The 24410-nt window shown below is 50.9% G+C and overlaps 2 protein-coding genes across 3 annotated transcripts in view; one reads left to right on the top strand and one right to left on the bottom strand.

Annotated features, from left to right (window-relative positions):
* The window catches only part of HNF1A (HNF1 homeobox A), a 21614-nt gene extending 6799 nt beyond the window's left edge, over positions 1-14815 (top strand). Inside the window, exons 2-10 of the mRNA XM_080821061.1 lie at positions 354-553; positions 5438-5624; positions 6082-6323; positions 7172-7323; positions 7464-7665; positions 8397-8588; positions 9808-9929; positions 10018-10162; positions 11927-14815. Of these exons, the coding sequence (XP_080677187.1) occupies positions 354-553; positions 5438-5624; positions 6082-6323; positions 7172-7323; positions 7464-7665; positions 8397-8588; positions 9808-9929; positions 10018-10162; positions 11927-12054 (1570 nt within the window). The 3' untranslated portion in view covers positions 12055-14815. The remainder of the gene's footprint in view (positions 1-353; positions 554-5437; positions 5625-6081; positions 6324-7171; positions 7324-7463; positions 7666-8396; positions 8589-9807; positions 9930-10017; positions 10163-11926) is intronic.
* On the bottom strand, positions 13600-24410 carry LOC308353909 (protein CUSTOS). Of its 2 annotated transcripts, none has more exons than XM_080821062.1 (6): positions 24233-24410; positions 18662-18704; positions 18378-18476; positions 15794-15867; positions 15118-15208; positions 13600-14625 (listed from the first exon to the last, which is right to left on the bottom strand). In XM_080821062.1, exons 1-6 carry the CDS (start codon positions 24384-24386, stop codon positions 14274-14276), a joined length of 813 nt encoding a protein of 270 aa, XP_080677188.1. In that variant the 5' UTR covers positions 24387-24410; the 3' UTR covers positions 13600-14273. The 2 variants fall into 2 exon arrangements, with proteins under 2 accessions (XP_080677188.1, XP_080677189.1); XM_080821063.1 differs by having other exon boundaries at positions 13641-14628; positions 24233-24404.

Here is a 24410-nt window from a genome sequence, read left to right as displayed (position 1 = left end):
CTGAGAATCGGATGGCTCCTGCCCTCACAGTGTGTACAGTTCTCTCACAGTGGATAAGACATAACCACAAATAACATTTCCAGGTAGGATGGGGGGAGGATCTTTAAAGGAGGCACAAAGGTGAGGGCCTTCCCTCTCTGGCTTGTACAGCTTCCGGTGGGAGTCTGTTCGTATCTCTGCCTCTGTCCCTATGACCGGGCTTACCTTGCTGTCCTGGAGTCTGAGTGTCGGTCTGGGGCTCCACACCTGCTTCTGTCCATAATCCCCACTCTCAGGGCTGACAGAACCCCCAGCCCTGCCTGCACCCCCTGCACCCCCATACTGAGCAGGCTCTGTCCTTGTCCTCCTCCTAGGGAGGACCCGTGGCGCGTGGCCAAGATGGTCAAGTCCTACCTGCAGCAGCACAACATCCCACAGAGGGAGGTGGTCGACACCACTGGCCTCAACCAGTCGCACCTGTCCCAGCACCTGAACAAGGGTACCCCCATGAAGACACAGAAGCGAGCCGCCTTGTACACCTGGTATGTCCGCAAGCAGCGAGAGGTGGCCCAGCGTAAGTAATGAGCACAGCCCCATCCTCCCTGGCAGGGCCCGGGACTCTTTGCCGCTCGAGGGTGGGGGAGAATCATGTTCTCAGTGCTCAGTCAAAGGGGACAGGACCTCAGGCTTTGGAACCACACAGAGCTGGGAGCTTCTCCCCTGTGTTACCGGGACTGGGCAGCTGAGAGGAAGTCAGCAGGATTCAATGGGCACATATGACCTGATTTGCACAAGGCGCTCTGGGGGAGGGGGTCGGCTGGTCCCGGGCATCTGAGGTTGGATGAACTGGGTCCCTGCCTTCTAGGAGCTCGGTGTAGAATATAGATCGTTACGATGCAACAAGACATGTTTTACAATATGATAAAAACAACAGTAACAGCGAGGGTTTATGGAGCGATCACCATACACCAGGCCCAGGGGGCATAGTACTACATAAAGTTTTTCAAGATATTAAGCTGACAGAGGACCAGAGAGTAATCTGTTCTTCCACAGGGAGGTGAGGGCATCAGGAAGGACCACATCAGAAGGAGAACTTTCAGACTAAGTCTTGAAGTCTGAGTGGGATTTTGGCCCACGGAGACACAGGGAAGGGTGTTTTGGGCACAAGGAGTGGCCCGAGTAAAGGCTCAGAGACAAGGAGTATGCTCGGGGAATCTTTCCCTGCAATCCCTGGGAGATCGGCCACACTGTTGTTCAGGGAATGCTGCATTTCCTTATTCAGACATCACACCCCACAAAATCCCAAGTGCACTCATGCTTTTGAGCCTATGTGTAAAAAAATTTTTTTTAAAGATTTTACTTATTTATTTGTCAGAGAGAGAGAGACAGAGAGAGAGAGAGAGCGCACAAGCAGGGGAAGTGGCAGGCAGAGGGAGAGGGAGAAGCAGGCTCCCCAAGGAGCAGAGAGCCCGATGTGGGACTCGATCCCAAGACCCTGGGATCATGACCTCAGCTGAAGGCAGACGCTTAACCAACTGAGCCACCCAGGTGTCCCTAAAAAAAATTTTTTTTTTAAATTTCTTCTATTGGGGCGCCTAGGTGGCTCAGTGGGTTAAAGCCTCTGCCTTCAGCTCAGGTCACAATCCCAGAGTCCTGGGATTGAGCCCCGCTTTGGGCTCTCTGCTCAGCAGGGAGCCTGCTTCCCTTCCTCTCTCTCTGCCTGCCTCTCTGCCTACTTGTGATCTCTGTCAAATGAATAAATAAAATCTTAAAAAATAAAAATAACAAACATTTGTTATAAGGACGCCTGAGTGGCTCAGTTGGTTGAGTGACTGCCTTCGGCTCAGGTCATGATCCCGGAGTCCTGGGATCGAGTCCCACATCAGGCTCCCAGCTCCATGGGGAGTCTGCTTCTCCCTCTGACCTCCCCTCTCGTGCTCTCTCACTCTGTCTCTCTCTCTCTCTCAAATAAATAAATAAAATCTTTAAAAAATTTTTTTATTAATTACCCACATTAAAAAAAAAAAAAAGGTACTACATATTAGTTTAAAAAAATAGGGGAGGGGAGCCTGGCTGGCTCAGCGGGTTAAAGCCTCTGCCTTCGGCTCGGGTCATGATCCCAGGGTTCTGGGATGGAGCCCCACATCGGGCTCTCTGCTCAGCAGGGAGCCTGCTTCCTCCTCTCTCTCTCTGCCTGCCTCTCTGCCTACTTGTGATCTCTGTCAAGTAAATAAATAAAATCTTAAAAAAAAGGGGGGGGAAATAAAGAGTTTACAATAAAAATTAGGTGTCCTCCTAATGGACATTCCTGATCTCATGCATCCTTCCAGAGATATTTTATGCATATACTACACAATATATAATAATATATAATACATACATACATATATATATATATATATATTTTTTCCCCCCCCTGTGCTCTTTGAAGAGCTGCTGGCTATTGTTATTTGGAGGCACTGTTATGTGTTTAACTGGCTCCCTTCCAAAGACTTTTAGACTTTTAGGGTTTTTCCAATGTGCTGCTATAACCAACTGCTTCAAAGAAGACATGCTCACACAAGACTCTTGTCTGTAAAGTAATTCCTAGGAGTGGGATTCTGGGTCAGGGAGTATGTACTTAAAAATCTTTGATAGATATTCCCGTAGCTCCTTATGAAGACATGGTGACAATTTGCATGTCTGGTAGTTAAAAAAATAAACTATTTGCTACCGTGCTTCCTAAACATGTATTAAAATGTTAAAGTCCTCAAATTCACGTATTGATTTGCTCACTCATTTAATACTCACTTATTTATTCACTTATTTATCTATTTTTACAAGGTGAAAAGTTGTTTTTTCAAGTTGGAAAGTTTATTAAAGTGAAAAGTACACTCTCAAGATAGGAGAGCAGGTGAGCTCGAGAGAGAGAGCAAGCTATACCTCATTTAATGTTTATTTATTTATCCTTTAAAAAATTAAAAAAAAAGATTTTATTTATTTATTTGACAGACAGAGATCACAAGTAGGCAGAGAGGAAGGCAGAGAGAGAGGAGGAAGTAGCCCCCCCCCCCCAGCAGAGAGCCCCATGCGGGGCTCGATCCCAGGACTCTGGGATCATGACCTGAGCCAAAGGCAGAGGCTTTAGCCCACTGAGCCACCCAGGTGCCCCTTATTTATCCTTTTTAAAAGATTTTATTTTTAAGTCCTCTCCGTACCCAACATGGGGCTCGAACTCACAATCCTGAGATCAAGAGTTGCACATTCCACTGACCAAGCCAGCCAGGTGTCCCACCTCAGTTTATATTTATTGAGTATCTACTATTTACCATTTTTGTTGAACAACAACCAAAAAACCCACAACTTTTTAAAGCTGTGATGATCATTTATATAACTTATTTTTTAAAACGATGATATTGGTAGGGGCACCTGGGTGGTCCAGGCGGTTAAGCATCTGACTCTTTGGCTCAGGTCATGATCTAGAAGTCATGAGATTGAGCCCCTTGTCTGGCTCCACACTGGGAATGGGACCTACTTAACATCCTTTCTTTCTCCCTCTGCCCAACCCCCCCACCCCCCCCGCACTATGACATTGGTTTTATCAAGGGGCTGATTAAAACATTAAGTTAATTGGGGTACCGGGGTGGCTCAGTTGGTTAAGTGTCCGACCTATGTTTTCAGCTCAGGTCCTGATCTCAGGGTCCTGGGATCGAGCCCCAGTGAGAAGTCTGCTTGGGATTTCCCCGTGCTCCTCCCCCTGCTTGCACACGCTCTCTCCTTCTCTCTCTAAAATAAATAAATGAATAAAATCTTAAACTAAAAATACCAAAAAGTTAGTTTAATTAGGTTAAGTAACATTAGGTTACTTTACATTAGGTTATTGAACATTTACTGAGCAACCACTATGGTAAAATTTTAATATTTCCTTACAAAAATGATCACTGATTGCTTATTCGTGCAGAAATAGCAACACATACCAATGCCCTAGGACCCAGTGTTCCTGCCACCTGTACCCGACAGGGGCATCCTTTGGGTCTCAGGTGGCTGGAATTGTATGACGTACTTTGAAGGCACTATCACTAAGTGTTTTTAGAAAACTAGAATGGCTTTAATTTACCCTTCTTAGCAGGTAAAACTTAAATAACATAACAAATTTTTTTTTTAAATATTTTATTTATTTATTTGACAGAGACACAGCGAGAGAGGGAACACAGGCAGGGGGAGTGGGAGAGGGAGAAGCAGGCTTCCCACCAAGCAGGGAGCCTGATGCAGGGCTCGAACCCAGGACCCCGGGATCATGACCTGAGCCGAAGGCAGACAGATGCTTAACGACTGAGCCACCCAGGCCCCCACACATAACTCTTAATTTTATGACAGGTGTAGACCTTCTGGGAAGGTAGTACAGAGGAATCTAGTTTACCCCAGACCCAGTTTTCCCTATTATTAACACGAATAGGGGACATTTGGGACGATTAACAAACAAACCAGTACTGTCACACTATCATTAAGTCTGTACTTACTTTATTGTTCCTAGTGCCTTAGCTCTCCCCTAATGTCCTTCTCCTGGTCCAGGGTCCCATCCACTCGGATGGTGAAGGCACAGCGTCTGCCCTCCCTGACTCACTCTCCCTGCCTCCCCTCCCCCAAAGATGGCTTTGCATTTATCCGTTTTAGCCTCTCGGTTCCTTGCTCAGGGAGAATCTAAGAGTTTCCATTAAGGTGGAACCAGCTGACGAGGGCTGGCTGGGTCTCCCTTCTCCTGGCTAACACTTGCATTTTAAGTGTGATTTCCAGGTCTGAGGAGTTTTATTTTTTTAAAGATTACTTATTTATTTGACAGAGAGAGATCACAAGGAGGCAGAGAGAGAGGCAGAGAGAGAGGAGGAAGCAGGCTCCCTGCTGAGCAGAGAGCCCGATGCGGGGCATGCGGGGCTCGATCCCAGGACCCTGGGATCATGACCTGAGCCAAAGGCAGAGGCTTTAACCCACTGAGCCACCCAGGTGCCCCCCAGATCTGAGGAGTTTAAAATAGCTCTGAATCTACTCAAGAGATGTGGTTCAAGTTCCTGTTCTACGGTGCAGCCCTGGAAAGAAATTCAGCCTCTCTGAGCTCAGCTTCTTCGTCTGTAAAATAAGAGAGTAAATGTGTTAAATCTGAACCAATACCAATGCTTTCCTGGCCTTGTATTGAGAAGGATCACAAGCTTCCATCTGGGCATAGTAAAAAACTGTGCAGGGGTTGATTAGCGATGTCTGCCTGGGGCATGGGTTGAGACAGGTGGCACACGTGCTGTGTGTTTGTTATCACTGGATTAGATTTCTACCTTCTAGCTGTAAGCTAGTTGGCTTACAGCTGTTGGCTGTATACCTTGGCTCAATACCTTGGGAATGAGAAAGAATCAGAAGCGTGGTTGGAGGAACTGAGGTGGCCAGGTAGGAGTGGCCAGCGCCCTGCTTACGGCTGTGTGTGTGCCTACAGAGTTCACCCACGCAGGCCAGGGTGGGCTGATTGAAGAGCCCACAGGTGACGAGCTGCCAACCAAGAAGGGGCGGAGGAACCGTTTCAAGTGGGGCCCAGCCTCCCAGCAGATCCTGTTTCAGGCCTACGAGAGGCAGAAGAACCCCAGCAAGGAGGAGCGAGAGGCATTGGTGGAGGAATGCAACAGGTAGGATGTTTGGTGGGTCGGCAGGGCTGGCTCGGTCTGGGCTGGGGCAGGGCAGGGGAGAGGCTGGGGGAGGGTGGCTCTGGGTTCTGAGGCTCCCCAGTCCTTGAGAGCTATTGCTGTTGGCCCAGGAGCACTCAGATCCCGCTCAGTGTCGGGAACCTAGCTCCATTCCTAGCACCCACTCCCCACCCATCCCAGCAGTGCTTGAGGGGCTGCTCATTTCATTCACCCTCATTATGACCCTATGGCTATTTTGCTCACTTATGAATGGAGATACTAAGAGAGGTTAAGACCCTTGCTCAGGGTCACACAGCAGCACTGGGATTAGAACCCAGATCTGCCAACTCTCAATACTAAGGGAGAAGCCTACATCTTGGGACTCTCTCCCCTACCTCCAGCCCCAGGAGAGGGTTCCTGTGAGCCTGGCCTGGAGGCTCATGAGTGGCCATTTCTGCAGGGCGGAGTGCATCCAGAGGGGAGTGTCCCCGTCGCAGGCCCAGGGACTGGGCTCCAACCTCGTCACGGAGGTGCGCGTTTACAACTGGTTTGCCAATCGGCGCAAGGAAGAAGCTTTCCGTCACAAGCTGGCCATGGACACATACAGCGGGCCGCCACCAGGGCCAGGCCCGGGCCCCACACTGCCTGCCCACAGCTCCCCGGGCTTGCCCCCACCTGCCCTCTCCCCCAGTAAGGTCCACGGTGAGTGCTTTGTGTGCAGGGGGATGAAATAGTGGGTAGAGGGGACAGATGGCAGGCTGGTGAGCTAGGGAGCACCACGCCAGCAGCAATAACCACCCAAACCCCTTCGCACTTCAACTTGGTTCCTTATCACCCCCCTCTACTCGTTACCCTCCACCATCCTCTATCTGGTCCCCTCCTCTCCACCCCAGTGACCACGCCATGCCATTCGATCTGGCCGAACTTGACTTGGGTCACTTTCATTCAGGTCATTCATTTAAGATCAACTCAACTCAATTCCTTTCAGTTCAGTTCAATTCGATTCAGTTCCGTTCTATTCAACTCACTATAATCCAACTGAGTTTCCTTCCGTTCTGCTCCGTCCAGCTAAATATAATCCAAGGAAATTTAGTTAATTTTGTACAACTCAGTTCAGTTCAACCCAATTTGATTTGATCTGATTCGGTTCAACTCCAACATGCTCAATCTACTTCAATTCATTTTGGGTTCAATTCAACCAGATTCCGGTTCATTGAACTAAGTCCGGTTCCTTCTATTCAACTCCGTTCACTGCAGTTTCAGTTCATCAGTTTCCATTCATTTTGACCCAAATGTCTTTCACTGCACACCTCCCACCTATCACGCATAGCTCCAGCCAGTGGGAGCCATAGAGCTAGTGAGATGCAGGTCTTGCCTTCGGGGAGTTGGAAGCAGCCAGCCCAGAACCTGGAAGGGGGACGTTCAAGTGAGGTTTGTTGGCCACACACAGAAAGATGTGGCGAGTGAGCTAATTAGGGCAGTTTGGAGCGATGAGGGCCATGGAGGGCAGGGAGGTGGGGTGCTGATGCTGGCCGCGGCTCCCGTTCCAGGTGTGCGCTATGGACAGCCAGCAACCAGCGAGGGGGCAGAAGTACCCTCAAGCAGCGGTGGTCCCTTGGTGACAGTGTCTGCTTCCCTGCACCAAGTGTCCCCCACGGGCCTGGAGCCCAGCCACAGCTTGCTGAGCACCGATGCCAAGCTGGTGAGTGTCCCCACACCCCACAGGGGAGGAAGACCCATCCAGCCCCATCTTCCACCTTCCCTTGGCTGGGAGATTCTGGAGTGGTCCCCAGGGAGACAGTGTGGGGCCTCACCCAGGCTCAGCTTGGTTTCCCCTCTAAGGTCTCAGCAACTGGGGGCCCCCTGCCCCCCGTCAGCACCCTGACAGCCCTGCACAGCTTGGAGCAGACCTCCCCAGGCCTCAACCAACAGCCCCAGAATCTCATCATGGCATCGCTTCCTGGGGTCATGGCCATTGGGCCTGGTGAGCCTGCCTCCCTGGCCCCCACGTTCACCAACACAGGTGCCTCCACCCTGGTTATTGGTAAGTCGGTGGGCATGGGCGGGGGGCACCTGGGTGGGAGGGCTCACAGGGACCCCACAGGATCCAGAAGCTAGAGGAGCCACTGGGACTCATTCATTCATTCATAGACTTACTGAGTTCATGCGCTGTGCCAGGCACAATGCCACCTCAGTGACACACAAGGAAGCCAAACAGACCAAAATCTCAACAACTCCAGGCGGGGAGAGGCAGACAGCACACACAGTACAGACATTATATAGTGTCTCGGAAGGCAAAATGTCTGTGGGAAAACCGGGCATGGAAAAGATCAAAATCTTGTAGGTTTTTGGGTGTTTTTTTTTTTGTTTGTTTAGTTTTCTTAAGCCCAGAAAGACTTTCTTTGCAAGAACCATTATTCAGAGGCTGAATATATTTGACAGATAGGGAGCTACCAGGAGAGGGGGACAGAGTTAAGCCGCAGGGCCTATGCACTGCTGTGGAACCCCAGGTCTCCAGGGAACCTAACTGGACACACCCCCTGCCCATAAAATGAATTAGAGGCTCAGAGAGGGGGAGTGGCTTGCCAAGACCACGTAAGTTGGCACCAGGTCCTAGTGCAAAGGTGTCTCCTGGTCGCCTTTCCCCTTCCTCCCCCACCCCACCGGCTCTGGGAGGGAGGGACAGTGTCCGGGGGTTAGTGCTGGGCCAGTGGAGGCAGTGAAGGCAATGGAGGCAGTAGGAGGCCAGGCTGACTCCTGTTCCTCCCACTGCAGGCCTGGCCTCCACTCAGGCACAGAGTGTACCAGTCATCAACAGCATGGGCAGCAGCCTCACCACCCTGCAGCCCGTCCAGTTCTCCCAGCCGCTGCACCCTTCCTACCAGCAGCCACTCATGCCCCCCATGCAGAGCCATGTGGCCCAGAGCCCCTTCATGGCCACTATGGCCCAGCTGCAGAGCCCCCACGGTAAGCACGCTGGGGGAAGGGGTGGGAGAGGCTGGGTGTCTACGAGCAGATGAGGCGACAGGGCAGCTTAGCAGCTCGTGTGTGTGTGTGTGTGTGTGTGTGTGTGTGTGTGTGTGTGTGTGTGTTGGGGGGGCACATGCTTCAGTGTGCGTGTTTTGGTGACGAGGCGGTCTGCAGGGGCTCAGATGCGTGTCTGGGGGCCTGAATATGTGTCGGGGTATGAATGTGCGTGGTCGTGTGTGCACACGAGTTTCTGTGAGTGGGTGTGTATGTGGGTGTCCATCGGCGTTTGTGGGTGCACACCCATGTGTGGGAGGAAGGTCCGAGTCCTCTCTCTGAAATGCGCAGGGCCACGTGTATCTCAGAACTCAGTACTTCTCCGACTTTAGAAAGGAGACATGGGGTGTCCACCATACATACCACCACACTCCCGGGAGGTCTCGGGACAGTGTCCTGTCATCTAAGCCCTGTGACTTCTGCAGAAGGGAGAAAGCCACGAGTGGGTTCACAAAGACTTATAGAACCTCCTCTTGGGTTCGGGTCAGAGTTTGCCACCAGATGAGCTCAACTGATGGCTTTACAAAAACCTGTTGGTTTTCAGAACTTTCTGGAATTTGGAACTGGGGATAAGGGCCTGTGGGCCTGTGTCTCTGTGTGGGTTTGGTTGAGGGCCCATACTTGTGTGCATGTGGTTTCATCTGAGTCAACGTGAGAATATGTAGTTCAAGTGCTTTTCTGCTGGTGTCTGTGTGCGTTGTCATGGGGCCAGGCTGTAGGTGGAACTCTGGGTTACATTTTGGAGAGGTGTCCTGGAGGTGGAGTGATGCTGCCCCCCACTCTGCTGACCCCCTAAGGGGGCTGCCAGCCTTCCCCCCCACGGCCTGTACTTAGTACAGCTGCACTGTGCCTCCCACTGCCCTTCACACTTGTCGTCCCTGGGTGGTAGGTGTGGGTTGAGGGTTCTGGGCCTCCCCAGCCTTCCACCAAGCCCAGTCTCTGCAGGGTCTTGTAGTTGGGGAAAGGGTCTAGCCCCTCGATCTGGAGCTCCCAGTTTTCGAAATCTGTCCTGAGTCCTTAACCACTGCTCCATCGGGCCATTTACCAGGCCCCATGCCCCACTTCCACCAGAGCTCTCAGCTTTGAGGCCCCCTTCAGAGGGGTCCAGCGTGGCCCAGGGTGCCGTGTCTTTATCCTCCCCTCTCTCCTCCCTCCTGGCCAGCACTCTACAGCCACAAGCCTGAGGTGGCCCAGTACACCCACACGGGCCTGCTTCCGCAGACCATGCTCATCACCGACACCACCAACCTGAGCGCCCTGGCCAGCCTCACACCTACCAAGCAGGTAAGGCCCAGGCCCTCCTGGCCCCTTGCTCAGGCCCCTCCCAGAGGGCACCTCTGCAGGGGCTCAGGAGGCTGCTGTTTTCCCCCAGGTCTTTGCCTCGGACACCGAGGCCTCCAGTGAGTCCGGGCTGCATACGCCAGCATCTCAGACCACGACCATCCACATCCCCAGCCAGGACCCCGCTGGCATCCAGCACCTGCAGCCAGCCCACCGGCTCAGTGCCAGCCCCACCGGTGAGCAGCCTTTCCCTGCTCCCTCAGCTGGGGAGGAAGGTGTGTGCAGCAAAGGGGAGGGCACCCTGTGCTCCCCCGAAGTGAGCCAAGAGGGGTACGAAACCACAGGAAAATGGGTGTATCTTACGTGACTATCACACTGACTCAGTTGAGGAAAGAGATTAAGTAATCGCAAGAGACAGTAGAGGGTACTAAGGAGCAGAACGCTGGGCGTGCCGTGGACCAGAAGCAGCTCATGGGCGTGCTGGTTGGGCTCAGGGCTTGGCACTGCTTGAGTATGTTGCCCACTTCTAAAAAACTAGCTTTCACAAAGAAATCGTGGTTTCTGGCTTTTCTTGGAAAATTGGGAGACTCGTGTTCCCACATAGCAATGACAGAGTGTGGGCTCTCCAGGTTGCCACATCCCCCTTGACCCATTCACATCCACCCCCGATGCCCAACGTCTGCAATAATGAACAGTGGGCACTTGGGAGTCAGGCTGCTGGGCTCTGGGGCCATGGGTCATCACTTGCTAAGTGCGTGACTGTGGGCGGCCGCTCCCCCTCTGGGGGCCTCAGGTTCCCCCATCCAGCCCTCGTGGCTGCACTGACAGGTACTCAAGGCTCCATGGGCCTCAAGGCTCCATGGGCCAGGCTCCATGCTTTATCCACCCAGCATGAGTCGTCATCCCCATTTTACAAATGAGAAGCAGATGCTCAGGAGGTGAAGGACTTGGCCTTGCTTCTGACACTGCCTAGGTGGCAGGGCCAGGATTTGCATCCAGGTCCAAAATCAAAGCCCATTCTCTTAGCTATTGGAGTCAGTCAGGGTTCTGGTGAGACACAGAACCAAGAGGAATACAGCTGGGCCCTGAACGACCCGGGGTTTGAATGGCACGGGTCCAGTTATACGCCAGTTTTTTTCAATATAGCACAGGACGGTAAATGTCCTTTTTCTTCCTTACGATGTTCTCGGTAACTTTTTCTTTTCTTTTAGTTTACTTTGTTGTAAGAATACGGTATATAATATCTAGAGGGTGTAAGATATGTGCTGATGGTTCAGGTTATTGGTACAGCTCTGGGTCAACAATAGGCTGTCAGTAATTCAGTTTTTGGGGAGTCAAAAGTTAGACACACGTCTGTGACTGTGCAGGGGGTCAGTGGCCCTAGCTTCCCCCGCACTATTCGAGGGTCAACTACATATGTACACATATATTTAAGGAACTGGTTCACATGCCTGTGGGGCTGGCAGTCAGAAAGCTGTAGGGCAGGCCAGCAGGCTGGCAAGAGAGATAGGAGTTCGCGCTGCAGTCTTGAGGCAGGATTCCTTTTTCTCTAGGAAACCTCAGCTTTGGTTTCTAAAGCTTTCAACTGATTAGATGAGACCCACTCATGTCATCAAGAGAAATCTCCGTCACTTCCACGCAATGGATTATAGGTGTTAGCCACAGTTACAAAACATCCCCACTGCAACACTTCAGTGTTTGGTTCGGTGACTGTACTGTAGCCTAGCAACTAACCACACCATCTCACCAGAGCTTCTCAAATGTTTCCACTAAAATGTCCTGAGGTGGCCACTCCCTGGGGGGGCCCAGAGCCTGGCTGGGGGGTTGATGAGACCCAAGCACAGAGGTTTGGTTTTGGGGTCTGGTTCTCTGTGGCAGTTCAGGAGGTGGTGAGGCCCTGTGTCCTCTGTGCTAAGTGCCCCTTGGGATGGGGAATGGGTGGGCGAGGTGGGTTCAGGAAGGGCTTGGCCGGCAGCCAGCTGTCTCACTTGCCCCTGCAGTGTCCTCCAGCAGCCTGGTGCTGTACCAGAGCTCCGACTCCAACAATGGCCACAGCCACCTGCTGCCATCCAACCACAGTGTCATCGAGACCTTCATTTCCACGCAGATGGCTTCATCCTCCCAGTAACCATGGCGACTGCCTCCCAGGGGCTGGGCCCTGCCTGGAGCCTTGCATGGCCTGCTTGGGGGTGACTGGGACATCTGCGCCTGTGAAACTTTCACTGCCACAGGGCAGCGGTCTGCCCTGGAAAACTGTGCCTTGGTCCCTACTCTGCTCTGTCAGCATCAGAAGGGGTTCCAGGGTTCCCTGACCTCAGGAGGGCTGATTCCGTCCACAAGAGGGGACTGTGGAGAGCTGGGAAGCAGAGCAAGACACAGGAGGGACTGTTCCTGATGCTCAGAGTCAAATCTGTCACTTGGAACAGAAGGGGGCAGCCTTTGGACTCTGGTGCCCCCAGACTGTACCTGTGGAGAGCGCTGGAACCCCCAAGGGAACCACACTTCTCAGGACACGAGGCTGTGTAACTGTGACTCCCTGAGCTCCGAGAAGCCCAGGGTCAATGTGGCCTCATTCTGTCCTGTGTCCCGATCAGTTCCCTCACTCTGCTCCCCTTCCAGCTGTAGGCTCACATGACCATTTGTACCAACCCTGTCCCCCAATCACGTGAGCTTTCCCCAAGTGGCTACTCTGTGCCAGGGCCTGGGGCTCAGATGTCCACCGCCAGGAGAGCTCAAGCTAGCAGTGAAAGCATGCACAGCTCTCCAGCTTCTCTTGTCCTGGACCATCCCTCTCCCTGGCCTCCAAGATGGCCAGTTTTCTTGGCTATTCTTTCCCTTGGGTATCATACCTTCTAATGCCAGCCTGGCATCTTGCCTCTATGGGAAAGTCCCTCTCAGGGTTAGGAAGTCATCCCTGCCCCATGGGAGCCTTGTGATTGCACCTGGTGCTGTCAGGATTCTGGGCAACAGCGCTTCTGGCCTGTGGGGCCCTGCAGCACCTCCCTGGTTTGGGGGAGAAGCTGCCAAGCTCAGAGGGCACCAAGGCCTGAGCACGTGGCAGAGCTGAGGTGCCCAGAGGGAGGAGGGGTAGGTCTAGGCAGTTCACAGCCACACCCAGGAGCCTGAGGTCCCGAGTGCCACCAAGAGAGGCAAGGCAGCTGTGTAAACCCAGGGCCCCATAACTTCCTCTCCCTGGGGCTGCCGCTGATCACCTGGCCTTGCAGACCGCTCCCACCCTGGGACTGAGGACAGGGCCGGGGAAGAACCAGCGCCCCCTGCAGCTTGCAGCTAGCTAAGGGCGAACCTGTACCTTTATTTAACTTTTAGTAAAGGAAATGAGGAACGGAGTAGAGGAAATGAGTACTGGAAACTTCTTGCTTGTCCACACATTGCCCAGATAGGGTTGGGTGGGCAGAGGGAGGTGGAGGTGGGCCAGGGGCCTGAGGGGAGATGGGTCAGCGCACACACTCTCATGTCCCACCTCTGTCTTTCTGGCTCTGCGGAACCTTGAAGCAAATCCAGAAAGCCAGAATTTCACCTTAACCCTGAGCTTCTCCTCTTCCCTGTGGAACACTCCTGGTGTGTGAAATCCCGCTCGCGAGCGCTGTGATACTTCCCAAAGTCTTGAGGCTGGGGTGCGGGGACACACCTTGGGGTGTAGGCAGGAGGATTCCACCTGAGTGATATTTATTGAAACTGTCTCATCAAGATTCAGCATCGATACGGAGGCAGAACCCCGATTATTTTGTTAAGTTTGGGGTCTCTCAACAATTTATTTTCAATAATCTGGTTGGCTCAGACACATGATCATGCATGGTATATTCACAAATGTGGAGGAAAAAAATTCTGGAAACCTAGCAGGGGATAAAATCTCTCAATGTTGTATCAAGTGTGTGTGGCCTGGAGGCCGAAAAAACTCCTTCTGGGTGGAGTTGCCCTTCCCTGTTTCTTATGGTTTTCTGCCACACCAGGCTGACAAGGAGGAGGGAAAGGAAAAGCCCTCCCTTCACTCACTCTCCTCAGATAGTACAGGGAAGACAAGCTTTACCACCTTATCAACAGTCTTGACTAGGTGGATGGCTCCTTTTTCCTGAGGCCATGGAATGTTCTGGTACCACAAGTCTGCCCCAGCCCCCAGGGGGAGCACCGATGGGCAGGTCTTAATTAGGCTTCTCACTCTACAGCTGTCTTTGTCCCGACCCTTGGGCAAGCCCCAATCAGGGGCCAGGTATGGACTTCCTAGCCAAGTCCTTGAACTTGGAAAGGGAGGTGGGGCTTGGAAATGACTTGTCCCCAAAGGGCACCTTGTCCTCCAGGCTAGCTGAGCCTTGGGCCCGTCCACCGATGTCAGTTTGCAGGCGTGGCCACTGTACCCTTTGTTGGTGGGAATGGGGAAGCCTCATTGGTCTTCTTGGCTTTTTTCTTCCTTCTCTTCTTTTTGGTCCCAAGTGATGCCTGGTCTCCATTGAGTTTGGGTGACTGCTTTTCCTGCTTCCTAACTGCAGTTCCGCTTGTGACAGCGGCTGCAGCGTCCAAGTTGGCACTGGCCTCCTTCTTGGCTTTCTTTTTAAACTTCTTTTTCTTCTTCTTTGCCTCTCCGTCTACTCTTATAGGGCCATGGATAGCAGATTCCTGGAGGATGTCGGAGGCCGACACAGCTGCTTCCCGGCACCGCTGCCATTCTTCCTCGCTGTCCTCGCTGCTACAAGGGGAGGGCACAGAGTGGGCACTGGGCCCGGAGCCGCCTCTTACCGCCCTCGGTTTCAGCCACAGGGAAGAGGTCACAATGGGAGGTGGCTAGAGAGCTCCAGCCTGGGAGTGAGGCTGGCCTAGGTTCCAGCCCTCGCTTTTCTGCTTCCCAGCTGTGTGACCTCAATAAGTGATTTCACTTCTCTGACCCTCAGTGTCTTCATCTACAAAATGGGGATCTTACCAGAGCCCAGGCCTCACAGGGATGCCCCAGGAGTGAGGTGTCTGGCAGTAGATGGTGCCCAAGAAGCAGTAAAAGTCCAAAGCCAATGCCCAACAGAACCTCTTCTCCTTCCCCCTTATGGCACCATTTCTCGAGCTACCTGACAGGCTCCTTCTCGGCTAGGATCTGATCAGGTTCTGCTTGGCTATTCCAGGGGAATGGCAAACACAGACAATGGGCAGAAAGGAGGGAACACGAGGAAAGGGTATGAGACCTCACCTGGAGCCGGAACATAATCGCTTTCGGCCAGGCTGGGGAGCAGCTTTCTTCTCGGAGCCTCCCGGGATGGATGTGAAGAAGAGGCGGAAGCCTAAAATCCAAAGGGGTGGGGTCAGCACTGCCAGGGCCCTCCTCCCAGGGGCCAACGCTGCCCCGCCCCACCCTGCCCTCAGGGAGCTCTTGAGTCCAGAGGCAGAGACCCAGGAATCAGTGTTGGCTGGCAACAAAAAGATGTCTTGTGTGTTGAGAGGCACGCATGACGCCTGCCGGAGTCAGGGGACGGGGTGCCTGAGGGGACACCAGCTGCCCCAACAGGTCAGCAAGCCCTAAGAGGAACCGGAAGCCAGCAGGTGAACCTTCTGCCTCAGGAAGCTTCCACAGTGGCAAGTGGGCTGGGCACGGGACAGACAGACTCGGCCAGGGGCAGCTGGGGAGTGTGGTGGTCAGAGGCCCCCGCTCAGGCTCTGATGCACAAAGGTACTTCAGGCAAGTGTCTTCATCTCTCAGAGCCTCAGCTTCCCCTGTGGCTTCCCCTGTACACAGGGAGAGCATCAAGGAGCCTGTCTCAGAGAGGGCTGTGTGGATCAGAGAGTATATGGAAACGGTTTGCCAGCCGGGACACACATCAGGGGTGTGTAAGGAAACAACACCGGGCGCTAACAGTATGACTGCTCACCGTCGTCCTCTGCGGGGGCTTGCTGCACCTCAGCCTTTGCTGGCTCCTCCACTACTTCTGAGATGGTAATCGAACTATGGAAGGAGGAAATGGTTGATTTAGGATGAGGTTTGGGATAAAAGGAAAAAAATTAAAAAAAAAATTAAAACAATTTTTTTTTTTTTTTAAGAGGAAGGGACAGGGGAACGTGATGTTAAATGCTAGAGCAGCAAGCATGCGGGCCTGATTAAGGACGGTAACACCTATAGCTGTAACATGATGAACGCCCCCTCTTGGGGCAAACAGCAGCCCTTCCTTTGTTTGAACCCCACTTTATTCCAGAAAGTGCTGAAGAAGTTTTAAAGATACCACAGTATAACAAAATTCAATTTCAAATAGAACAAAGCAAAAACAGGCCAGGAGGGACAGACAATGCTGGAGAGAGGGGACATGGTTTGCTTTGAGCTTCCTGGCAGCAAGCATGAAAAGGGAAATAAGACCAATCTGGAGAATGGTTCAGAGGTCAGCCTCTAGAGCAGGGCAGCCCTATTTTTTGTTTTTTTTTTCCTTAATTTTTAATCTTTTAAAAAAATTTGAGTTAATCATGGGTTGACATACAGCTGTTAAGAAATAAAACAGAGATCCCATATGCCCCTCCCTTTCCTCCCTATGGTAACATGTGCATAACTAGAGTCCAGGATTCCAACCAGGAAACGGACACTGATACAACCCACTGACTCTATGTACTTCAGAGACCTGGCTTTGAATCCTGGCTTTGTTGCTTTCTTGTGGTGTCCCCTCCGGCAACTGACTTCATCTCTCTGAGCCTCCATTACTTAAGTGCACATGGAGAATAGTAACCCTACGTCTTAAAGTTCTCATGGGATGAAATAATAGTGGATATCAAGCACTTAGCATAGAGCTTGGCCACAAGTAGATGCTCAGTAAATGGTAGCTCTGATGATGATGAAGATGGTCACTGACATCAAGATGAACAGGAAGAAGTACTTAGATCAGGAAGCATCGCGCTGGTGAGTGCTGATGAGGTCACCATGCACGGCAGAGAACAACGCTCACACAATGTCTTGGCGGCGAACACAGCAACATACTGGGTACATTCTCCTGTTTCTTCCCTATATGCCAAAGGCATCCTTGGAGCACTGTGCAGGAAAGCAGGGAGCAGGCACAGAGCCGCTGCTGCCCAGGTGCCTAACTCTGACCCAAGCATCTGCCACAGTGGTTCAATGTCGGTCTGCAGGGGACATGAGGTAATGTCTGGAGACATTTTTGGTGGCAGCAGCAGCTGGGGGCAGGAGAATGCTATTAGGACGTAGTAGGTCAAGGCCAGGGATGCTGCTCACTGCTCTACAAGGCACAGGGTGGCTCCCCACAGGCAAGAAAGATCCAGTCCAGGAGTCCAAAATGTCAGGAGTGCCAAGGCTGAGGAACCTCGATCTAACACAAGGAACCAACTAGAGTATCATTTAAGTCTCTTTTCAGAGAGACGCAGAAACACCACAGGGAACACGTTGACTGTGGTTGACCTGTATCCTGCGTGATTTCCACCTGGGGAAACATCCAATGTGCCTTGTTCACAGCAAAGCCAAAGGGTCATGAAGAAAAACTGCTCCCATGTGTTGAAATGCCACTGGACCTCCCTATGCACGTTCACCACATTCTTGAGTTGGGGCTCTGGTACTGAGGCTGTGGTGGCTCAGGCTGAGAAGGTCTGGCCCAACATTCTGTCAGTCTCAGAAGAGCAGCTGGTTTATACTTTCGGAGGACACATTAGTCTTTTTGATAAACTGAAGGATGATGGCCTGAACATCTTCATCTCCCTTCAAAAATCTGGTGGGGCTCTGCCAATCAGGAACAGATGTAGACCAGTGTATCTGGAAATGTGTTCCATGCTACACTTATCAGTCTTCCCTGAAACAAAGTCACTGTGGCCAGATGAGTTTGGAAACTGCCAGGCCAAGCAAAACCACACAAGTCTCTTGACTGCAGGATTGAATATCCTATTATGAATCTTAAGTCTCCAAGGGCATAAGGGGGTACACAGATTGCAGTATTTCCCAACTTCTTTGCTGTTGGACCCCTTCTTTCGAGAGCCATGCTTTGGACCTGGCACTGACTTGAGGAACACTGACTGGGATCTGTACAGATCATATTCTCAAATGCAAGACAGAGAACAAGCACGGCATAAAGAAAGTACCCCCAAAATAGTAGTTTGGCTGTCTCTACCCTCTTGTGGTAAGAATGAGCTCTTGCTTCTTGCGTTCCTCTGACTTTCATGGTAGCAGGATAATGCAGTGCTTAAGAGTGTGGCCTTTAGGGCCAAACACACTTGGGTTTGAGTCCCAGCCTGGGCCTTACACCCTGTGGCTTCAAGCAAATGCTCCTTCTCCCAGAGAGCCTGTTTCCTCATCTACAGAATAAGGACAATGATAGGACCTGTATAATGGGCTGGTTACGAATGTCACAAGGGGACATATGCCACATGCTTGCCCAGCGCCTGTTTGCACACCCTGAGCTCCTAGCTGATGTGAGCCATCCCTGTTTGTATTAAAGGATGCAGGAGAAGAGAAGGGCCATCTTTGGTTACCTGTCCAGCAGGGCTCCCAGTTTCTTGGCTACGTGGGCTCGGAATTCGGGGGTGGTCTGAAGTTCATTGCCATCTTGTTCGTGGTCGTCCACTCTATGCCTACAACACACACGAAAGGACCTCATTTCCCGCCAGCTCAGCAGCTGCCCCCTCCGACGAGGGCAGGGACTCCATGGGTCTTGTTCACCCTGACATCCCAGGGTCTAACCTCATGCCTGGCACGTGGCAGGGGACCACTATTTGTTAAAAGGGTGGATTAAATTTGAACACAATGTGCACAGTACCTGAGGCTCGGCTGGGTGGCTGGCCCCTGATTATTTCCAGCACCTATAGAAATAAGGAAAATCGAGGCATTTATAGAGGAAATGACAATAATACCCATTGGGCATTGGGCACGACTTCCATGTGTAACACACTGAATGCTCCCAACAACCTTGTTAAAGGAGTTATGATCCATCTGGCAGAAGAGGAAGCAGAGACAAGGAGATGTAAACTAACTTGGCCAGAGTCAGGCAGCTAGTAAGCGACAGAGTTGGGGCAAGACTCAGGTCATCCGGCTCCAGAGCCCCCTCTGAACCACCATGCTGAACAAGAAGGTCTAAGTGTGTTTGATTCCAGTGTTTACTGCACACCTGCTGTGGGCCTGGCTGTGTGCTAAGTGCTGTGGAGAGAGAAGGTGGCTCGGTCACATAGGCTGCGTTTTTCAAGCCAAGATGCTGGGGATGCCTGGCCTGGTGGTCATTCGCTCAACCAGATCCTGAAGCTCTAATATCACCCAGGTGGTGCTGCAGTTGATGAACAATTTAGACACAGATCCCAGCCCTCATGGAACTTCCATTCTAGTTGGTGGATATGGATGACAAAACCCACACAATTAAAATATGAAATTAGATAATGATAAATCTAGGGGAAAAAACAAAGCAGTGGAAGGATATGGGGGAGGGACAAGGTGGGGAATCATTTTGTAAAGGTGGTCAGGGAGGACTTCACTGATAGGTGATGTATGAACAGAGTTTTCAGACGTGAGGGAGTGAGTCAAGTGCATACCTGGGGAAGAGTCTTCCAGGTAGAGGGAAGAGCACCTGCAAAGGCCCTGAGGCAATAGTTAGAACCAGCCAAGAAGCTGGTGTGGCTGCAGCCCAGTGAGTTGGTGGAGCAGCAGAAATGGGGACCTTGTGGGGGTCAGAGCAGGAAGGGCCTGGTGGGCCAGTGTGAGGACCTGGCATTTGAGGGAGGTAAGGAGCCACTGGAGGATTCTGCACAGAGGAAGGACATAAACGGACTTGGAATTTTCCAGCATGTCTCTGGCTGTGGTGTGGACACAGGCCATGGTGGGACGAGGGCAGGAGGGGGCCGCGGCAATCAGGGAGAAGGGTTAGGGCTCTGGATGCATGTATTTTGAAAAAGTCAGCAGGATTTTGCTGATAGACTAGACGGATGGTGTGAGAGACGAATGAAAGATGGTTCTCAGGTCTCTGACTTGAATAATGGGACAAAATGTGCTTGTGTCTTAAGGAAGCCAATTGGACAAAATGATCACTTGGTAATTCTGGGCCCCGAGCAGGGCCTCATGGTCTTGAATCAATCCAGGGCACGCAGTTCATGTGTGGTCTGTGTCAAACATGTTCTGGAGAACAGCCCAGAATGCAGAGTGCCCGATGCTCCTGCAGCTGGGGAACCTGGAAGCCTGGGATGGACCCAGTCCTGCCTTCTGAGCACACACTCATAAGGAGGAGGAGTATTTCCTCCGGCATGACTACAGAGCAAGGGCAGTGACGGCTAATGTCCTGGAACAGCAACAGTATGAGGCCCCAGGCCCCAGAAGACAGGGTTCAGTTCTGGTTCTTCCACTGTGACTCTGGACATGTCACTTTATTTCCCTGAGCCTTTGTTTTTGTCATCTATAAAATGGGGAGAAGACCACCAATTTCCCAGAGTTAGTGTGAGGACATAGTGAAATTTTACACTGTTTCAGACACTTTGTTTGTTTGTTTGTTTGTTTTTTAAAGATTTTATTTTTTTATTTGACAGATCACAAGTAGTCAGAGAGGCGGGCAGAGAGAGAGAGGAGGAAGCAGGCTCCCCGCTGAGCAGAGAGCCGATTGCGGGGCTCGATCCCAGGACCCTGGGATCATGACCTGAGCCGAAAGCAGAGGCTTTAACCCACTGAGACACCCAGGCGCCCCTCGGACACTTTGTTTGCATGTCTATCTCCTCCCTGGATTTGTAAGCTGCTGGAGTACACGGTCCGCCTCTTGTTATCTTTACATCTCCAGCTCCGGGTGTAGTGCCTTGGTGTGAAAGATAGGTTACATAAAGTAATCAAAGTGTATGCTGCCCCAAATGTAAGTGGTTTGTGGTATGTGTGATCATTACTGGATTAAAGAGCTCATTACTGGATTAAAAAGCTGTATCAGGGGTTACATTAATAATATAGTCACTTTGGGGCGCCTGGGTGGCTCAGTCAGTTAAGTGTCCAACTGTATTTCTGCTCATCACAATCTCAATGTTGTGGAATTGAGCCTGGTGTCAGGCTCTGGGCTGGGCATAGAGCCCGCTTAAGATTCTCTCTCTCCATCTCCCCACCAACTTGTGTGCGCACACTCTCTCTTTCTCTTTCAAAAAAAAAAGGGGGGGGGAGCGCCTGGGTGGCTCAGTGGGTTAAAGCCTCTGCCTTCAGCTCGGGTCATGATCCCAGGGTCCTGGGATCGAGCCCCACATCGGGCTCTCTGCTCAGCGGGGAGCCTGCTTCCTCCTCTCTCTCTGCCTGCTTCCCTGCCTACTTGTGATCCCTGTCTATCAAATAAATAAATAAAATCTTAAAAAAAAAAATCTTAATACTATAGTGACCTACATTTCCACATGGTCATGGACCAAAGGGTGGGAGTTTTGCCCACAATAGGCACTTGTCTGTTGCAGGGAGTGACAAGAACAGCAGTTAATAGCATGGGCTTAGAGTCAGAAAGACTCTGCCACCTACAAGCTGGATGATCTTTCTGAGCATTCACTTTCTCATCTGTAAAATGGGGCTAATAATTGCTAGAACGGATTGCTGGAAGAATTAAACTAGACAACGAACATGAGGTGTTTAGAACAGGGCACACGGGGCACCTGGGTGGCTCAGTCGGTTAAGTGTTCAACTCTTGATTTTGGCTCAGGTCATGATCTCAGGGTTGTGAGATGTTGGCTTAGCGCGGAGTCTTGCTTGAGTTTCTCTCTTCGTCTGCTCCTTCCCTCCCCCGCCCCCACACAAGCGCCCTCCTTCCCACTCTCTCTCAAGTAAATAAAATCTTTAAAAATAAAAATAAAAATAAAAAAAAAAAACCGGGCACACAGTAAACTCTCAACTCATGGTGGCTATTATTAGAATGGCCCAAGAATGTATGTTAAGTGTGCAGTATTCTTCCTGGCACACAGAAGGTGCTCAATAAGTAAGGGCTTATTATCAGCAGCTACATCTACTTTGGTTAGCAGAAGGTTTACGATTTCACAAAAACAGTGAGTCGTAAAGCAGATATCTTAGATGCCATTTTCCCCATGTATGCCTCCTCATTAGCTGGTCAAAGCTGTTCATGTTTGAGACTCCCAACAATCCCAGGACTTAGGCATTTTATACATGAGGAAACTGTGGCTCTCAGAAATTATTTTACTTGTCTGGGCACAGCTTCAGAGCTCCACAGAAAAATCCATTCTGTCAAGGCAGAAACAACTGGACTGGAAGTCTGGTTCGATCTCAGTCCCTCACTCATCAGAGAAGTGCCTCTCTGGCAAGTTCATTCATGTAAGAACTATCTTCCTGAATGCTGTGCTAAGCCCTGGGGATACCACGGTGAAGGGACAGGCCAGATCCCAGCCTTTGTTAAGTTCACGTCACATAACTTCTCACTAAAATATTTGTGGAGCAAGTCAGGCCAGGGTTAACTCACCCACAAATGCTAGGGATGCAGGGATGGAAGGACAAAGAGATAAGTGGAAAGCGTAGGGGAAAAGGAAGCACCATTTATGAAGGGAATTGCACAAGGTATGATGGTGACACTGTGAAGACATATAACCAGCTTTTCTGAAGAGGTGGTTATCTCAGCTGTATCACAGGGTAAGCAAGAGTTAAGCAGGAGAAAGAAAGCGGTCCATGTAGAGAGAGCAATCACAAAACTACTACCACTTATTGGGTCTTTAATATGTGCCAAGCATTGTAGAGGTATCATCTCCTTGGGAATCATCTCCATTACCCTTACGAGTGCCTTACAAGTTCCTTGCCAAATTCTCACTGCTAGTGAATGATGGAGTTGGCAAGGCAGACCTGTATGCAGAGCTGAAGAGAAAAGTGCTGAGTTATGGTGTCCAGAGAGGAGAGGATATAATATGGTTTGGAGTCTACCTATGGGAAATGCAGTGTGGCAGGACAGGAGGAAGGGAGAGGCAGGCAGGGAATGGACTGAAGATTACCAAAGGGCTTGAAAGTCCTTTCAAACAAATGTGGGGGTTCTTAACCTTGCTTTGCTCTGGCCTGCTTTGGCAGTCTGGTAAAGCCTTAATCCTCCTCAGAATAATGTTTGAAATGCATAAAACACAACAATATGATTACAAAGAAAATCAATGATACAGAAATCCAGTTACCATTATTAGTTTGAAAAAAAAAAAAAAAGGCACATTACGGAGTAAGGGACAGGTGAGGCTAGGTAGGGAGAGACAGGTAGGGGGCTATGTGATCAGGCTCTTGCAGGGGACTATGTAACCAGGCTCACAGAAATCCCAGAAGTGGAGAAATGTTATAGATAAGATACTAACCAGAGAGCAGGGAACAAAACAAATCCACCTTGTTTGTTCTAAATATAGACAAGATATTTTCATAATATTTACAAATCCATCTTGTTTGCCTTAAATGTTCTAGACAAAATATTTACCAATAAAAGCCCTCAGTGGCAACCCATTCCAGATCCCTCTCACTCTAGAAAGCTTTCCCCTCTGTTCTCACCTTCCCTTAATAATTCTTCACTTCATTTCACCCTTTGTCTGCCAGATCCATTTTTTGACTTTGTGAGAAAAGAACCCGGTTACATTACTACATGTGCTTCTTTATTAATGCATTGTCTTTATTAAGGCATTAAGTAAGATCTACTGATGGGTCTAAAAATGACTGCAACTTTAAAGCAGGGACGAGTGTAAATTATCTTTTCCTAATATTTTCTTGTGAATACAATGGTGTTTTGATACATATGCAGACTGTAATGGGATATGAAAAATCTGTGATTTTGTCAGGACAAAGTGACAGGTGTTGCCCAAACGACTGTAGTTGTTTTGCTCACATGCATGACAGAAAGGGATGCTAAATTTCAAATGCAGGTTAATGAAAGTAAAGGTAAAATATTTTTTTCCGATTCCAAAGTCACGGATCTTCTCGATTCTACCCATGACTAGGAATCCCTATGTTGAAGGGCTTTGGATTTATTCTCAGGGTTGTAGTCACGGTCAGACACGTGTAGGACTAAGCTCGCTGGCAGCGCCAAGGTCTGAGAATGAGCTGGACGCGGGGTTAAGGCTGGAGACCGGTATACAGAATGGGGGCTGTTGCAGTCATCTTGGAAGAGGTGGCGGGCTGCCAGAGTGCGGCAGCGACGATGGACCAAAGGAAACAGAGTCAAGAGACATTCAGGTGCCTCAGTTTCCCTGACTGGGATAATGGAACAATCCTCCCTCTTGTTGCCCGCTCTTTGAATAGGGGTTCCACCCAGTCCCTGAAGCTTTCTCAGGGAGAGAATGGAGTCCGGATAACACCCTCCTCACCATCTATCCTCTGAGACCCCGGGATAAGATCCCACGCCTTTCTGCCAGACTCCCAGAGCACAGTGTCCTACCGGCTCTTGACTTCTCCGGCCCTCTCTGGCGCTGCTCCAAGCCCCAGGCCGGCATCGCGGCCTCCCGGCACCGTGCCAGCTCCTCCGCATCGCTGCCGCTGCTGCTGCTGTTGCTGCTCTCCAAATCGCTCAGGTTGGCACAGGGCGCCGCCATCTTGAACTACCGCAAAGGATTGTG

This window comes from Martes martes (assembly GCF_963455335.1).
Source record: "Martes martes genome assembly, chromosome: 13".
NCBI lineage: Eukaryota > Metazoa > Chordata > Mammalia > Carnivora > Mustelidae > Martes > Martes martes.
The sequence above is the reverse complement of the archived record's forward strand: the minus strand, read 5'-3'. Positions and strand labels throughout refer to the sequence as shown.

Bases quoted from the DNA above. Each gene is read 5' to 3' on its own strand.
- LOC308353909 (XM_080821063.1), bottom strand. From the start codon at position 24,386: ATGGCGGCGCCCTGTGCCAACCTGAGCGATTTGGAGAGCAGCAACAGC. The intron at 15,868-18,377 runs GTAACCAAAGAT...CTCCTTCCATAG, and splicing joins CTGGGAGCCCTGCTGGACAG to TTCGATTACCATCTCAGAAG. The intron at 15,209-15,793 runs GTGAGCAGTCAT...TTTGGATTTTAG, and splicing joins AGCCCCCGCAGAGGACGACG to GCTTCCGCCTCTTCTTCACA.